The sequence below is a fragment of the Paramisgurnus dabryanus genome, chromosome 3 (genome assembly GCF_030506205.2).
Source record: "Paramisgurnus dabryanus chromosome 3, PD_genome_1.1, whole genome shotgun sequence".
Taxonomy (NCBI): domain Eukaryota; kingdom Metazoa; phylum Chordata; class Actinopteri; order Cypriniformes; family Cobitidae; genus Paramisgurnus; species Paramisgurnus dabryanus.
In genome coordinates this window covers 16,924,706-16,943,212 of record NC_133339.1, presented here as the reverse complement: position 1 = coordinate 16,943,212, position 18,507 = coordinate 16,924,706, and the positions used below count along the sequence as shown (strand labels likewise).

At 40.2% G+C, this 18,507-nt stretch overlaps 2 protein-coding genes across 7 annotated transcripts; both read right to left on the bottom strand.

Moving 5' to 3' along the window:
- Positions 1-1,747: 1,747 nt before the first annotated feature.
- On the bottom strand, positions 1,748-4,772 carry nol12 (nucleolar protein 12). The gene is made up of 6 exons (XM_065278474.2): positions 4,616-4,772; positions 4,312-4,417; positions 4,184-4,232; positions 3,957-4,099; positions 3,791-3,870; positions 1,748-3,404 (listed from the first exon to the last, which is right to left on the bottom strand). The coding sequence occupies exons 1-6, from the start codon at positions 4,699-4,701 to the stop codon at positions 3,203-3,205; spliced, it is 666 nt and encodes a 221-aa protein (XP_065134546.1). The 5' UTR covers positions 4,702-4,772; the 3' UTR covers positions 1,748-3,202.
- Positions 4,773-5,338: 566 nt separating this feature from the next.
- On the bottom strand, positions 5,339-17,968 carry srebf2 (sterol regulatory element binding transcription factor 2). 6 transcript variants are annotated; one of them, XM_065278470.1, is made up of 21 exons: positions 17,720-17,968; positions 15,282-15,496; positions 14,632-14,773; positions 14,394-14,545; positions 13,703-13,795; positions 13,189-13,341; positions 12,723-13,001; positions 12,463-12,577; positions 12,227-12,378; positions 10,927-11,128; positions 10,664-10,839; positions 10,246-10,495; positions 9,909-10,075; positions 9,641-9,812; positions 9,033-9,138; positions 8,781-8,890; positions 7,939-8,071; positions 7,650-7,815; positions 7,363-7,539; positions 7,182-7,281; positions 5,339-7,086 (listed from the first exon to the last, which is right to left on the bottom strand). In XM_065278470.1, exons 1-21 carry the CDS (start codon positions 17,799-17,801, stop codon positions 6,881-6,883), a joined length of 3,348 nt encoding a protein of 1,115 aa, XP_065134542.1. In that variant the 5' UTR covers positions 17,802-17,968; the 3' UTR covers positions 5,339-6,880. The 6 variants fall into 6 exon arrangements, with proteins under 6 accessions (XP_065134542.1, XP_065134540.1, XP_065134541.1 ...); XM_065278468.1 differs by having other exon boundaries at positions 12,227-12,577; XM_065278469.1 differs by having other exon boundaries at positions 5,339-7,083; positions 12,227-12,577.
- Positions 17,969-18,507: the final 539 nt, after the last annotated feature.

Below are 18,507 nucleotides of genomic sequence, written 5' to 3'. Positions count from 1 at the left end.
CTCCGTTCCATCAATCAACACAGTCGGACTCCGTTCCATCAATCAACACAGTCGGACTCCGTTCCCTTAATCAACACAGTCAGACTCCGTTTCAACAATCAACACAGTCAGACTCTTTTACATCAACCAACACAGTCGGACTCTCTTACATCAACCAACACAGTCAGACTCTGTGTCTCTATTCCCTCAATCAACACAATCAAGACATTGTAACATCAAAACACAGATCAGATTCTCAGTCAGAGATGTTTCAACACAGTCGGACTCGGTTCCATCAATCAACACAGTCGGACTCCGTTCCATCAATCAACACAATCGGACTCCGTTCCATCAATCAACACAGTGGGACTCCGTTCCATCAATCAACACAGTCGGACTCCGTTCCATCAATCAACACAGTCGGACTCCGTTCCATCAATCAACACAGTCAGACTCCGTTCCATCAATCAACACAGTCGGACTCCGTTCCCTTAATCAACACAGTCAGACTCCGTTTCAACAATCAACACAGTCAGACTCTGTTCCATCAATCAACACAGTCAGACTCCGTTCCATCAATCAAAACAGCCAGACTCTTTTACATCAACCAACACAGTCGGACTCTCTTACATCAACCAACACAGTCAGACTCTGTGTCTCTATTCCCTCAATCAACACAATCAAGACACTGTAACATCAAAACACAGATCAGATTCTCAGTCAGAGATGTTTCTACACCTTGATTGGAGTTACTATTTCTGTGTTAAATTAAATGGATTGGAGAAGATTTGGAAAGGCACACACCTCTCTTTAAAACGGCCTCACAGCTGAAAATGCATATCAGAGCACAAAAACGAAGCCATGAGGGAGGAGGAACTCCCTGCTCAGAAACAGGATTATTGCAAGGCACAGATGGGGAAGGCTACAAAAAAACTGCTGCACTCAAGGTTCTCAGTAGCACAGTGGCCTTCAAAATTGGTCCACTTGGAGTTTTGAAGGACTCTCAGTCTGTGAGGAACAAGATTCTCTAAACATTATGGAAACCAGGCACCGCTCAACACCTGACCAATATCATCCCAACAGTGAAGCATGGTGTTGGTAGCATCATGCTGTGGTGGTGAACAGTGCTAAGGACCTCAGACTGGGCCAAAGGTTTACCTTCTAACAGGACAATGACCTTAAGTACACAGCCAAGACAATACAGAAGTAAGTTAGGGACCACTCTGTAAATCTCCTAGACCAGTTGTTCTCAAACTTGTAGCCCCCCCAAAAAAATGTATGACATAAAATATTCCAAAACTTAAAATTTGGAATAAATAAAACATATTAAATGATTCAATATAGTGCTGTTGTTTAGTAGCCTTATTTTTATTAGATTTAATTATACAGAATTTATGTTAAATTAATTTATTTTATAAAATGTCATTAAACTGGGGCCTCCCTGGAACCATCTCAGGGCCCCCAGTTTGAGAACTACTGTCCTAGACTGTTCCAGCCAGAGCCCTGACCTGAACCCTATCAAACATCTTAAAAATATCTGTTCACTGACAGTCCCCATCCAACCTGATCAAGCTTGGGAGCTTTTACAAGGAATGGCAGAAAATTCACCAATCCAGGTGTGCAAAGTTTGTTGTGTCAGACTCAAAAAGACTCCTAAAGGTGATTCATCCAAGTACTGAGTCAAGGGTCTGAATACTTATGTCATTGTGATAATAAATTTATATACATTTACAGACATTTCTAAGAAAGAGAGATTAAATGTTTATAATATTAGGCTGCAACATAACAAAATTAAAAACAAACACAAAATTAACACAGTGACAGAGACACAACACACCAGAGATCATAGTAATAACACAGGTGATCAGACAGACAGTGAGAGTTTGTTACCTGAGCAGCAGAGGAGAGTCGACTGAGATGAAGAGACCACATGCTTCCTCTCTCTCCTCTCTCTTTATCTCACACACACACACACACACACACGCACACGCACACACACATATACACTCGTCCTATTGGCTGCTCAACAATAGCTGACAGTGAGTTTTGTGTGTCTGTCCATCTGTTCTATGTATTAAATATCAGCAGCTTTTAAATGAGACTTCTGCTGCAGATGGTGACCGACACACCTCGCTCTTATAAACACTAAACATTAACACTGTTGTAAGTGACACAAAGTCACAATAAGGAAAGTAAAATAACTCCAAAACACAAAATTTTAAAACATTTTAACTTTTATCTCAGAACCTAAAGAAACTAAATGTGATGACAATTTAGAGAAATCTCATTACTGTACCGTCAGCGTTAAAGGTGCCAAAGAATGCATTGTAATAATCTGTTAAATGTGCAAAAATGATCCAGAGTCAGTTTTTCATGTCCATTTACAACCCTAGGATTTTTTTTTAGAATTATATTATCTATTATTACCTTATTTGAAAGGGTCATGAATAATAATGTTGAGCTCTGCTCTGATTGGCTGTTTCTCCTTCAGTAGCTCTGTGTGTGTGTAAACAGATCTTATGTTTGAGTCTGTATCAGATTTTGAGGAATAATCAATTGTTTGGAGATTGTTAATGGACGTTTCTGACTGGTAAGTTTGTGTTTTTTTCAGTATGGACGTAACTGTAACGTCAATAGTAGAACATCAGCCTAAACACAAGCATATAGCATTAACTAGCATATAGCGCTAACTAGCATATAGCATTAACTCATCAGTCAGAACTTTGTTTTTATGATTGTAACAACATTGTAATTAATTTAATGTTGGGGTGTACATCTGGACTGTAACGTCACAGTCGGTGTTATGTTGTGATTGGTCTGTTTTCCAGCTGTCTTTTGAGGTTTACATAAGAAGGAGGAAACAATCGTGTTTGAGGATCATGATATGTCATTATCATGTACAGAGAGCTTGTATTATTAATCTACGCCTACAGTAATTAGTTTTATATTCTTTGGCACCTTTAAGTGATGGTAGTACAATGGTACCATGTTTTCTCACAATTTAAATAATGAATTTTATTCACATTACAGTTACATAGAGGAGGAAATATTAAACATAAACTGTATTGATGGTCAGAGGTTCAAGAACAGTGCATATATCAAATATTCAGATGAAAAATCTATTTTTAATGTCTTTAAAGTATTACATGAAAAATACAAACATCTGCAGTGGGTTGAACATGTGACCCAACACATCACATCACATGACAGTCCTGTCTGTCGGTCAGTCTTGATGTCGCTCGTTCCTTCCCGTCCGCCTGCGTCTCTGCTTCTTGGTTGTTCTGCCAAGGCGGAGTTTGTTGTCATGGATGGCTGACGACTTCCTGTCAGTCTGAGAATGTTGCCGCCTCACGTCCTGTTTGCGTTTCTGTTTGTTCTTCTTCTGTTTAGTGCGACTGTGAAGCGACGCCGTGAGGGACTGAATTCTACAGAGAAATATTTGAATTAATTTTTTTGTATTTAGTATGACCCTAAAGAGCCAGCACAAGAATATAACGCAAACAAAAAAGCTTGAATGAGAGCGTGTGGTGTTTAGTGACAGTTGTGTGTCAGGCAATTAAACTCAAATCTGTGAAGATCATCAACGACTATAAACACTCAGTGATGCTCAAGGATGAAAAACAAACGAATGTGAACCTTTGAGTAGTTTTTTTCTAAAATATATCTGTGACAAATAATAAATCCCACATAACTTAAATGCAGTATATTACTATAATCTCAATATTGACATGTGATGTTACTTCATCTCTGTACACAATCTAAAGACAGAACATGGTCGCTCTCATGATCTTCTGTGTGAAGCTGACCGTACTTTTTAGAGAGGATGGGGTTTCCTGCTTTCTTTGGAAGTGACTTCACTCTCTCTTCATCATCTTCATTGTTTTCAGTCGTCTGGTGAAACAGACAAGATCACCTGAACATCTGTAGTTAATCTTATCAAATCAGACGATCAATTCTACACGCTTTGATTTTCTCACCTGGACTTTTTGGGGTTCAAGCAGCCTTGCACCTGACAGGTCAAGATCACTAATGGTCGTCACGGTAACGGTATGGTTAGGGTGATCGTACTGAAGACACTCGGTGGTCGCTGTGACGGCGTCTTCCAGTTCATCTGCCTCATCTACACACACATGCACAGATTGTGTTATTTGTGCTAAGCTGTTAAACACATCTTCAGTGTTATTATTAAAGTTATGAAACTCACCCAGAGCTTCTCGTCGCTCCTTCAGCATCTTTATATATTCCTTGTGTCTCTGTAAGAAAATCAAAGACATTCAGCTGCTGCTTCATACATGACATCATCATCTTCATCCTCCTCCTCATCATCATCACCTCTTCTCTAACTCTCTTCTGCTCCTCCTTGATTTTCTTCTTCATCTCCTCCAGAGCAGCTTTCCTCCGCTCCACTTTCCTCTTGTGAAAACCTGTGAGGAATTCTCTGATAAACACAAACACACATTTAATCTCCATGAGTTCAGTAACAGTTATACAAATATCCGCATTTTCTGTGATATAATGAGAATAAAACTGAGAGTTGAGGTGTTTAAATGACACGCGTTAAGTTTATTAATTTATATTTAATGAAATCTCCGCAAACACAGAGAATCAGATGAACGCGATGTTTAAATCAACTTACTGTCGATCTTTATCATCAAACATTAGCACACATTTACTCTGCTTCTTTGATTTCGGTTTGTATTTGCTGTTTTTCACCATTTTCATGAGTTTTCATACACACGTGAGCAACACTCCGAGCGGAACACCAACTTCCGGGAACTACAGGAAATGTCAAAATAAAAGACCGATGCTTTTCAAAAGTAAAGGTCCAAAAAATATGCTAATGGAATAAGACCTTTTTCTTGAATTTACTTAATACAAGGAAAATTCAGCAAAAAATTTGTTATTCCATTGGCAGATTTTTGTGCTTGTTATAAGCACAAATTCACTTAAATTTGATATGTTTTGTCTAAAAAAGAAACTTGTATTCTCAGGTCATTTGCTCATCAAGAAAATGCATCTTGATTTAAGAATTTATAGATATTTCTACTGTCAAAAAAGACAAAAATACTATGTAAGAAAGTAATTTTTTGCAGTGTACTGTCGGTATTGTCAACAGTGCAGTTTTTATACAGCAGTATAATCTTTAGACAAAAATGCTACAGTTAATAACAAAAAAGTTATGGTTCCTGTAGTAAAACCACAGTAACCACAAAATAACCAAGGTTTATGGTTTTTGAAAAGCATAGTTTAACCATGGTTAGTGTAGTAAAACATGAACACAGGAAAACAAAACTGCATTTATCAGTCAAAACATGAACAGGTGTAAGAAGACAACAGATAGTGAACACAAGACACGTGCTGGTTCTTCAATGGCATCTGCAGTTTTATTAAAAAACAACAACAAATCAAATAGAAGTAAAAATCCACACAAAGAAACAAACATGAATAAGTCAAAGTGTTTAAAACACAAGCAGAACCTTGAACACTTAAATTATGACAAAAACAATAAAGACACAAACATTCCTCCATTAAGATTGACATCTGTCTGTGTGTTTATATAAACACAAAACCTTTATATGATCTGTCTGGTATAGCTGTATTAAAAGTCCTGATCTAATCTTCATCAAATAACACAAAATACTAATAAAGCAAAAGCACAAATATAAGTGAAGACATAAGAAAGCGCTTGACACATAAGATTTAAAATCATCATGTGAAACTCAACAATTATCCCTCATAAACACTACAAGACTTTGGTCTCTACACACTTCTGTACAACATACATGTGTGTGTGTGTTTATATGTATAGGTGTTTGTACGAGTGTGTTAACATGTGTAGGTGTGTGTGTTTAAGTGTGTATTTATATGTGTGTGTGTGTGTATGAGTGTGAGGTAGCTGAGGATGCTGCTAAATATGAAGAGTTTGGGTTCAAAATGTGATAACTCGTTTTTTTAAATATTTTTTTGATTGTGTTTTTCAATTAATATCAATCAAACTGCAGTTGGTTTGTTTTGATTTAAGCCTTTATAACTAAAAAATACAGCTAAGTAGCACAATAAAAACATGGTAACATAATAATAAACATGTTTGACAAACATTTTAAAAGCAGAGTTATCTGGTTTTGGACCCAAACTTTTCATATAAACTGCTCTGAACCAATAGTGTGTTTGTGTATTTTGAGTGCAACTAATAAACATCAAATATACACATCACGACTACCATACAGGTCAAGCAAATGAATGAATAAAGTGTGTGTGTTTGTGTAACACTATAACTCACTGCAACATAAAAAACAAAAATAAAAAAAAATAATTTTCAGCCCATATTTAGGTGTTTTTGCAGTGACATTAGCACAATTTCCACCAAATTATCTATTGGCTGTGAGTCTGTATCGGTCTATAAAACTGTTTAAGACGATTCAAAGACACTTTGTCTCAACACTAGAAGTTTAACGTTGCATTTGTGTTTTTTGTTTGTCATTTGTTTGAAACACATGGGGGGGGGTTTCCCAGACAGGGTCTAGTCCAAGCCTGAAATGTTTTTTTGATCGGTCTTAACTGAAAACAACTTCTTCAAATATTTCAGTGCTATTGTTTTGTCTCAATTGTACACCATTTTTTTATTACTTAAATGTCCTATTATAACTACTGGCAAGTCCTGGATTAATCTAAACCCTGTCTGGAACACATTGTGTGAATGCAACAAATCACGCTCAAATAATCTTGAGACAGAGAAGATCAAAACTAGCTGACATATTTCTCAACTCTTAGCTGTAATGATAGTGAGGACACTAACTAGAGAAGGTGAAGATGTATCGTAGTGAAATGTGTCTTCTCAAGCCTGTGACACACTGATGTGAGGTGAAATACGAGCTGACACATGATGTGTGTTTGTGTGTGATTATGATGCAGCGATGGTGGTCCCTCCACCCAAACGCAGGAGAATCTGCTGACAGTCCTGCAGTGACCGTCGGTCTCCGACTCTCTCCAGCGTCCGTTTGGCTTCGGCCAGCAGCCGAGCGCGGTGACCGGGAGGCGTCAGTAACGGCAGCGGCAGGTGACGACACGCTAGCAGTATGACGTGAGCTCTCTCACGCTCGCCATCTGCTGATGTGCACACAAACAACAGCACATCAATGCAATCCATAGCTGCAGTTGTGTAATTGTGCGTTCTGCGTGGCAGTATTTGACGTGTTGTTTACCTGCTGTTGTGTAGTTGTGCGTTCTGTGTCGCAGTAGTTGGTGTGTACGTGTGGGACTGGCTCCGGCCATCAGTCTGACTGTCGTCTCGTGAAGAAACAGCTGAGGTCAAACACAAAGCAGAAACGTTATGATGTCATCAATCGAGACGTGTTCAAATACAGAGATGGGTTCAAAGGTCACCTTGTGCTGAGCCTGTCTATGAGCTTGTCCGAGTCTCCGTAAAGAGCTCAAGTCTCTTTGGAATCCGGCCAACTGGGATCCAGGGGCGGGGCCGGGCTCTCCGTTAGACACGCCCCCACGCTGCCATAGGCTGGTTCTCAAAGTCAGAAGAAGATCACAGACCAGAAGCTCCACCCCCTGAGAGACACATCAGACACACAGTTTCTTTCTTGTATCATGTGTATCCCAGAATGCATTGCAATGAAGCAGGCCAAAACATTGGTGTATTTTTGTATATGTGCGAGTACCTTGTGTAGCCAGGTGTTGTTGTGAGACTGTGACACACTGATGTGTAGATGAGCACTGGAGCGCTGACAGTGAGTGAGACAGCTGGAGATCCCCTCACCCTTCTGAGGACAAACGCTCATCTGAACCGCTTTACACAACGCCAGCACCGCCTTCGGCAGCGGATGACTGATATAAAAACACACGCAGACACACAGAGAGACACGCACACACACACACACACACAGGGTTAAAGGTGAGGTGTTAAAGGCAAATACAGTGCAACACTTCATCTTGACACTCAACACTTACTCTAGAGTATGAAGGGCTCGGGGGATTCGCTCCGCCTCTGACAGCAGTGACCTCACAGACGCATCATCACCCTGCAGCCAATGAACTGCAGCCTTCAGCACTAACGCCCACCAACGGCACACAGGGTCTCTCACTGATCAGAGGACAGAATAACATCAATACTCATAGATAGATGATGAAGAGCATTGCATTAGCAGAAGGTCGTGGGTTCAATACGCTGATCTATAGAAATAACTGGATTCAGTGTGATGTTACAAGTGTGTGAAGTCACCGCGCCGCCATATTACTATGGCCAGACATTATATAAAATTAATAGGACATTATGAGATTTTAATCATAAAACACAACTTTATCAGTCTGCTTTTATATCTGAAGTCTCCCTGTACATTATAACAACGCAAACATCATAAACAAATTATCTTTACTTTACAACTTATTCAGAGAAACAACACTCACTGTGTAGTTTTAAAATAAAAACACTTTATTTACACATCTGTGTCATTAACAGAATTCAGCAGCACTCATCTTAATACCAAACATAAACATTGCAAATAACATCAGAATTAACCATTCATTATCGTACACATATCCTAAAACTTAATCTTTTGTGACTGATACCGGCTGAATTTACATCATGATTTGCTGGTTGGGCATAGCAAGATGGCCGCTGGAACTCTGTGCTGGCTTCACCTCTCGCTGATACGTTATATAGCGTTATATGAGCAATCCGGTCATTTACATACATCAGTGGTTCACACATACCTTATACTGTGCTGTGAGTCACTTTAGATAAAAACACGTGAAGATAAATAAAAATACAGTGAAGGGGAAGTGACACAAACCTGGTGCTGTGTTGTGATTGGCCAGTGTAGGGAAGGGGGCAGAAGAGGGGGTGGAGTCTTCAGTGCAACTGTTCAATAACTGAAGAAACTCCAAAACTCCTGAAAACTCTCTACAGACACACACAATTTTATTATTTATTTATTTATTTACACATATACGCAGACACACACGCACAAAGAGTAAACACACATGAACGACACAAGTTATATACATTGCTAGGATGCTCTGGGTGTGTGTGTGTGTGTTCTTACCCAGAATCCTTTGTGTGTGTGTTGTTTTGTGGCTCTATCAGTGTGTGTACAGCTCTCTCTAGTAGTTTCTCACAGAAGCAGCGGTGCAGTTGTGCGATGGGATCGGCTATAGAAACACACAAACATGTTAAAGCACACACACAATACTTTTATAGGTATGATATGAAGCGATCACACTAAAGCTGTATTCAGACTAGCAGCGACTAGCAGTAGCAGAGCAATGTGAGCTCATTGATTTCAATGATAGCTTAGCGACTGGATGGGGGGGGGGGGGTGTCCGGTCGCGCGACCAAGTTGAACATTTTTTTAAACTTTATGCAAATTATGAGCGACTTTTGGGGGCAACTACCAATGAGAACGAAGCAGTGTAGTTCACGACATCCGTCTCTCGTCAGTTTCTGGAGTGGACGTTACTGATTTGTTTATGACAGATTTAGAAACGCCTCTTTTGAAAGAGACGAGCGACACACAGCGATAAAGTCGTTTATAATGTGAATGTACCTTAGCAACAAAACAAAACCCTTACTTTGGGACTCCAACGTGGTGAAATGTTTTAAGAACGCTTTGGTTTGCATTGTATGAGTACATCATCAGTGTGTTTATTTTACCTTCATCTCTCTGAGAGGTGAAAATCTGCTCGCTGCTCTCTGACCTCACTGACCAATCACAGCTCAGGAAAAACTGACGGCCCAAAGGTGTAAAGATCCAGCGCAGACAGTCTGGGAGGGGCTTAGAGTCTGATTGACAGGCCAAACTCTCAGCACAACTTAACAAATAACCCTGAGAGAGACACACACATATCATATCACAGTGTTAGTCTGTGCGTGTGTGTGTGCACATGTCTGTGTATGTGTATGTGTATGTGTATATACTCACAGGTAGAGAGGTGAGATGTTTCCCCAGTGCTGCTCTCAGGCTCATTGCTGCTGTCACAAAGATCTCAATCTGATCACTGACTGTAATCTTCTCTTCTGCACTTTCAGTCAGATTCACAGCACTCAGAGAAACACACAAACCCCACAGAGGACTGCGCTCCAGCTTACCTGCAACACACACACACATTAATATACTCTACATACAAACAAACAAACACACACCAATTCACACACACACACACACACACACACACACACACACACACACACACACACACACACACACACACACACACACACACACACACACACACACACACACACACACACACACACACCTGTGAGCTGTAGTTGATTGAGTTTATGATAGACCATCGCTGCGTCCCGTGAGCTCATCTGTGACTCCTCCCCTTCTTGCTTTCCACCAACCAAACGTACCAGCCAGCCCAGAGGGGCGGGCTTTCGTAGACAGTAGCGAATCAGATTCCAGGAGAGAGAGCATGTGATGTCGAGTGTGGTGGTGGGCAGAGCTCTGGATAAAACTGACAAACACGTCTGAAGACTCACAACCGCACCTGAATAATCACCCTGAAACACACACACAGACAACACTTCAAAACACATCACCTATCTGTCCGTCCGTCCGTATGTCTGTGTGTGTGTGTGTGTGTGTGTGTGTGTCTGTCTGTCTATATGTGTGTCTGTGTGTGTCGTGTGTGTGTGTCTTTATGTGTGTCTGTTGTTGTGTTTTCTTACCCTGTTCAGCTGCAGGTCGGCCTGCTTGCGATGTCTCCAGAAGCGTACTGATTTGGGCGAGTGGAGAGGCGTCACCGGTTCCCAGAGATACAGAACTCGAACACACCCCCAGACCACGCCCACCCCGCTCAGAACCCACACCAGAAACCATGGCAACACAAACCACAGCCACTCCACTGACACACAGAGAGAGAGAGAGATGAGATCAGATCACAGAATACAGACGTCTGACCGCAGATCAGAATCAGAAACTAAAATCTCACCGAAGTCTTGCGTGTGATCGTTGAGTGAGGAGAGCGAGCGAGAGGATCTGTGAGCGACAGACGGACTCCACCGCTCCTCCGAACCCAACAGAGACGGCAGAGGATTGAGAGATAAACAGAGAAACGTCAGAGCGCAGAGGAGGAGTCGAGATCGATCCATAACACCGACTGAAGACGGAGAGCCCGGCTCACTCTTCATCATCTGATACACAAACACACAAAATACATTCATTCATATATTGCTTTTTATTTTGTTTTCTGTCTGCTAGAGCTCGTGTGATGTCAACAAAAACTAAAATAAATCTTTTTTAATAACAAAATTAGGCAGTGTTGAAGTTTTGATTTGAACTGATTATGATGATGACATTGTGAGTTTTAACACATTAAAGATAAACTGTGACCGCGGACTTCATAAAGTGTCCAACATTTCAGCTAACACTGAAAAAATTATTTTATTACTTATAAATATCTAAAATTTCTTAAATTAAGATGCGTTTTCATTAATGAGCAAAATGACCTAAGAAAATAAGTCTAGTTTTTGGATAGAAAATAATTTACAATTTAAGTGAATTTGTACATAAAACAAGCAAAAAATTCTGCAACTGGGGTGAGAAAAAACCTTTAACTTTTTTCTTAAACATTTACTTTAACATAAATTCAAGAAAAAAAATTCGTACCACATTGGCATTTTTTTTTTCTTGTTTTATGCACAAATTTACCGAGCCCCTAATGTGACATTGGAGTAAAAATCATGTAGAGAATTTTTTTTAAAGTTTTGTTTCGCGTGCTCGCACGTGAAACTTTCGCTTTCACGTACGCGCGCGCGATAGCTTCACGCGTGCACGCGAAACTAAACTTTAAAAAAAAAAATACTGCACATGAAGGTTTTGCGTGAGCACATGAAACTAAACTTTATTTAATTTTTGCTCCATGTCATCTTGGGGGCTCGGTACAAATTCACTTGAACTATTTTTTTGTCCAAAAACTAGACTTATTTTCTAGGTCATCATTTCTTAATTTAAGAAGTTTTAGATATTTGTACTGAAACCTTTTACAATGCAAAAAATTATTTTCAAGAAAAAAAAATCATATTTTTTAGATATTTTTACTGAAAACAAGACAAAAATACTAAGATTTTTTTTCTTGAAAATCATTTTTTTTTCATTGTAGAAACCTGCAAACCTATAAATCATATTTCCAAAATGTGTAAAGTTCAAATCCTTTAGTGTTTTATTGTGTATAATATGCTATAGTAATATAAAAAGATTGAAGTGTAATATGTGAATGTGGTGAAGGTGACCTGCTCGCTGTCCATCAGTGGACTGCTCGGCTCTGAGTCCACACAGAAGGGCGAGAGCTGAGATGGAGAACTGGAACCCGAATCAGACGGAGGAGGAGAAATAAACGCTGCCTCAGGCTTCAGATCATCAATATCAGACAGACACACAGACTCTATAGAGAGAGAGAGAGAGACGTGAGTGATGTCACTGAAGACTGATGATGTCATTATGTACGTGTAAGGGTCATGTGACTTACTGTTCTTGTGATTGGCCATCTTCAGTGTGAGGTTCTCCTGTCGGAGTTTGTGGTTCACCTGCTGCAGGTATTTGATGTAATCGATGGCTTTACGCAGAATGCCAGACTTATGCATCTGTGACAAAAACCACAGCCAATCAGAGAAACGCTTCTATCTTAAAGGGACAGGAGATCAAATATACACACACTCTCATCATTCATCTCATTCCTAATTAAAATCTCGGCTGAAATGAGACCGGGCGGCACATGTAAACCCTAACCTTGGCATCATTGCCCATGACCAGATCACGGAGCTCCAGGATTTTGTCGTTTATGGATGAACGGTAGCGTTTCTCTATGATGTTGTGCGTTGTCCTTCTCTCGCCCTCTTTTACGACGACTCCTGTTCCCGTGGTAACGGCCATGCCCTGATCCATAGCCATACTGGTCCTGCATCCACTGTGGGTGTTGCTGCTGGGTGACATCTGTTTGATTGGCAGTTTGTCTCCGCCTCCCATCATAACGGGGACAGTGGTCAGAATGTTGCTGCCCATTAATGTCTATGAAAGAGAAAGAGATTGGTTGAATTAACTCAACGCTCATACACTTTACTACAGTTAAACTAATTGTGTAATAAAGAGCACATTTAAAAAAAAATACATAAAAATAATCATAAAACACACTAAGCAACATTTATTGGAGCGTCTGAATGAAATGATTTTCAAGGCTTCTCATACAGAGACTCACAGGAACTTGTAGGGCGGTGGTCTGTATGGGTGTGGTCAGGGTGGTGATGCCCGTTGGGTTCTGGACCGTCGAGAGAACTCGAGTCCCGTCCGGTTTAAGTGTCGTCAGAACCAAAGAATCTGTTTTCAAGATCTGAGGCTGGTGCACCAACACCTGAGAGCCAATCACAAAAGAGCATCACGCCAGAGCTGATCCTTCATTTAAGAGCCAATCAGGAAAGAGCATTGCTGACTCTCTACTAGGGATGGACATTTATCAGTAATACTATATTTGTGTATTTATTAAAATGTTTACCGTTTATTAAGACCTATTTTTCATTTTGTCATAATTTCACGAAAGGCTTATAATTAGGAAAAATCCACAACGTTCTAAACCTATACTTTGTATTTATGTGTTAGGTTTATGTATTTTTTCTTTATAAAAAATATATAAGCAGGTGTTGAATGTGAAAACGCAGGCATACGGTTATCTTCTTTATTTATTTTGAGATGTTAAGGGAAACAATCATATTTACCTGCTCCGCTGAATGTCTGTTCTCCATTCTGTTAACATTAACGGAGAAAACGCACTCCTCTCCGTGTTTTTCCGGCAACAACAATAGCCGGATCTAACAAGAACATCTGGATTTAACATTATTTTACTAATAGTGTAAGCTGACTTGAGACTTCATTGCTGTTATGAGTCTCACATTAATGAGTTACTGCTTGTTACTACAGTAACAGGACGCTAACACATTTCTAATGATGTGCTGATGTAGGACACGTCTAAATAACCTATGAGTCGTGGAAAATCAAACAACCCGGCGGTGTCTAACCTACGATCTGAATGGCCAAAACAATTAAAACAAGAAAATTTTCATGTATATTTGACATTAAAGTCTAAGCCTTAACCCTGTGGTGATGCATTTGTTTTAAAACAACGTTTGAAAAGCATTTTATCTTTATAAAGAGACTGCAGATGTAATATTGGAGTAGTCGTGCACATCTCTACTCTCTACAACACGGCCGTATCACAAACTACTCTGCCGTATGCTGTAAGAAATGTTTCTGTGCTTGTGTGTGATTTACAACAGAACATTTAATCCCACAATGCAATGCACACGACGTTAATCATGACCATATGCAGATTTTTTAACAGCTCCATACGTCTGAGCTAAGGTGACAGCGGCTGGGGATTGTGGGTAAACGTGTTTATGTGTGACGTACAGGCAGTTGTTGAGACACCGTATGCACAGTGGCAGGTGCGGTGGAGAGCGTCTGGATCGTCTGACCGGTCGAAGTCAACACACGCTGGTGCTGGATTGTCATTGGCTGAACCTGTTGTGATGTCATAATGCTCTGCATCTGTGGTTGGAGGACTGTGAGGAGGCAGAAAGGCACACAGTCATTTAGAGCAATTCTGTTGTGTTCTCTTTATGTGTGAATATATTTGTGTGTTTGTTACCCTGAAAGCTTGCGCTTGGGTTCTGCTGACAGATGACTTGGTTCTGAATGAAACGAGGTCCTGCGGCAGTTGGAGTGATCATCACCGTTTGTGGCTGCGCCTGCGTCTGCACAGCCAGCGTCTGCACAGGAAACGTCTGCACCTATAGAGAGTACAGCATAAACCCAGTGAGCACAGCTGTCAACCAATAAAATCCTAGAGAATATAAAATATTATCGACAATATTTGTGGTCAACCTCTGAGAGACATAGGGAGTCTGTGGTCATTGTGTAAAGGGGTGTGTCAGAGCTCACCTGTGTGAGGGGTGTAGTCAGGGCAAGATAACCTGTTGTCAGGATGTGAGGGGTGTGTGAACAATATGTGAGGGCGTGGCCAAGACGTGAGGGGTGTGGTCATGGGATTGGGGTGTGGTCATGGGATGAGGGTGTGTGGTTAGGCCTCAGTGTGTGGCCAGGACGTGAGGGGTGTGGTCATGAGATGAGTGGGTGTGGTCAGAGCTCAGTGTGTGGTCAGGGCAAGAGAACCTTTTTTCAGGACGTGAGGATCATGGGTCCTGGTCATGGGCTGAGTGGGTGTGGTCATGGGCTGAGTGGGTGTGGTCATGGGATTGGGGTGTGGTCATGGGATGAGTGGGTGTGGTCAGAGCTCACCTGTGTAATGGGTTGTGGTCTGGGCTGCAGCAGTGGTGGTGTGCGGGTTTGCGTCTGGCTGTTGGTCTGCACGGGGGTGTGTGGAGGGGTCAGTATGGCGTTTTGGGCCGTCTGTGGAGATGCACGTAGAGGGGCCAAAGAGCCACCGGTGCCGCCCATCTGATCTTCAAAGAGATCTGGGAAATCCACCTGATTACTGACAAACTGCAGCATCTCTGATGGACACAAACAACAGAAAAATATAAGAGCACATCTGAGTCAACACAAAAAAGATCATCAAGTGTACAGCTGAAATTTTTCATGACCACAACACAGCGCAAAATAAACATCACACACACACACACACAAAATCCACTGACATCATCATCACACACAAACTCCATTGACATCATCACACAGAAACACACACACTAGAGTCAGAAGCTCTATGTCTTGTTTTTGTTTGTGTTAACCCTAAATATAAGATCAGTCCTCCTGACCAACAGCCATTCAGTGCTTTGGGAATTCTTTAGACATAGCAACAGTAACTAAAGGGGGTGGAGCTTAGTGAAGGACACCTCTGACCCTGACCGTAATGAGATCTAGAGATGAAGCTGTAGCCTTGAACTCAAACACACATCAGACCTTGAGATAAAGTGTGTTGTGTTTAACTTCAGTCGAGTAATAACTGATAACATAAGATCAGATGAGAGTAAATGAAGGTCAAAACTAAACAAACAACTCTCAATAAAACATCAACTATCACACAAAATCATCTACAGCAGACATCATTACAACCATTCAGTGTCACACAAACAAAAAAAGATTTCTATAAAGTTGATCAAAACAATGACATCTACACTGCTTTCTATTACATTTAAATAGCCAATGTCAGTGTTAATCTAATATAAAAACATAAGTCTTTATGGTTAGGGTAAAGTTAGATGGTTTGGCCAAGATTACAAGCAAGTGCAGTAACTATGCAAACACTGAAACCGAGAAAAATCCCCTTAAAGTTTTTACAGCAGCCAGTCAAACATGTTACTGCAGTTTGGCACACATGTGTCTCTGAAATTAGACAAATTTGAATCCAGAGACTTTCACAGATCTCACAAAGCCCATTTCAACCCTTAACTCAATTTTGACCAAATGCATAGTTATTGCGCTGTGACTTTATAGGGCAGTACAGTTATCACTCCTGTATTTAGCCATTATCACAAAAACAATACAGAAAATACACAAAAATGCCTCCAGGATTTGACATCTTAATGCACTTGTGTTCACACACAGTCCAGGAGAGTTTCAGGAGGACTCACGACCGTATTTACACAAATGTGTACAGAAACAACTGTAACAAACTTGTGTGAAACATCACATCACTTCTGAGTCATGTCTTTAAAACTTTGTACATCGCTTATGCAGCTTGATATTTTACAGCTTGATTTTTTTCTTATTGACATTTGGATACTAAAACAGAATTGCCACAAAAAATAAAACAACTATCAAGATTACATTTATATTTCTGAATTTTGCAGACACTTCTATTCAAAAGGACTCGCAGTGCATTATAAGCTAAACATTTTCATCATTTCACTTTTTTACAGAACAAGAAACCAACACGGAGGTCTGAAAATATCATTAATGTCTGTCCTTTAAAACATAATTACAATACGGTTGATTTTTACAATGATATTTTCTTTCTAGAGAGACGTGTGACGACATGAATCTGCTCTGTCTGCAGGCGTGGGCTGGGATATGATTCATTTAAATAATTATCATCAAATCATTTAGAAAAGTGTTAAACTATAACATAAGACCTGACCTATCGTGTATGAGAAGAACTACAGTCACACCACAAGATAACACATCATGACATTTATTACACAACGTTAGAAACACAAATGACAGATTTAAGATTGTTGGGTTTTTTATTTATTTAGTTTCTTTTATTATTGTGCAGATATATCTTTAGATTTCTATTGAAGATGACTGCTGTTGAATTAAAGGAGAGATCAAATAATAAAGAAATGATAAATTATGAGGGGGTTGTATTATTTTTGTTATTTTAATAATGACTGGTTTAAAACAATGATAAGTGGGTGTGTTTACTACCCTAAAGGGGTAAAACATGAACCCATAACTCATAGTAAACATCAGGTGTAAATAAAACACAATAAAAGACCACACAGATGACATGACGTCATCAAACATGTTGTGAAATAAGATGTTTGTGTGACTCTTCTGATAGGAATAGAATATTAAAACTTGTTATTACTTTATTGTTCATTTTTAAACAGATATTTATATGAATATTTGTGTGTATGTGTCAGTGTCATCATCATCATCATCATCATCATGAACTGAACTGAATCGATCACATCATCTCATCTCATCTCTAACTTCATGTAAACACAAACACGAGTCAAGAGCTGAGACGCGGTATCAGTTCGGTTTCTTACCGTCGATGTCTCCCAGTGTGAACTCATCGCCCAGTTCGGATAAAGTCTGATCCACAGTGTCCATAAATCCCGCGCCGTCCATCCTCAGCGCGGGATGTCACGTGTCTCTCTCGGTATAATCGGTTATCGGAGATCAGTCAGAACGTTTAAAGTCTTTATAAACATAAATCTCACAGCGGTTCCGGTGTCGGTCGAGTGTCTACAGAACCAACGCTGCCATCTTGCTTTCCAGCAGTGACGTCAATCACAAACAATGATGCTCTCATCCGATTGGCTCACACTCGGTAAAGGCTGTGGTAAGATCAGGCGCTGTCGACCAATCCGATCGCTCACTGGACCGTGGTCTGATGATACGTCGATGAGCAGAGGCGCCTGGCTCATTTGCATTTGACACGCCTTTCGAACAAATCCACGCCCACGCGTCCCAAAGTCAACAGAGAGGGCTTGTTATTCATGAATAAGTGGGCGGGGTTTGAACGCTGTTATTTGAATATGTTAATATAAGCGCTACAATGAGGTCGATTTATTTATTTCTCACTGAAAAATATTTATTTATGTATTTTCTCAGCGTCTAAATCTATAAGATGACACATTAGAATGACTGTCATACAAAACACCTGCAAATATTATTATAGAAATATTACCATTGCTCATTTGCACCACAGAGAGAGAGAGAGAGAGAGAGAGAGAGAGAGAGAGAGAGAGAGAGAGAGAGAGAGAGAGAGAGAGAGAGAGAGAGAGAGAGAGAGAGAGAGGGCTGAGTGCTGGTGTTTGTATACATTAAACAT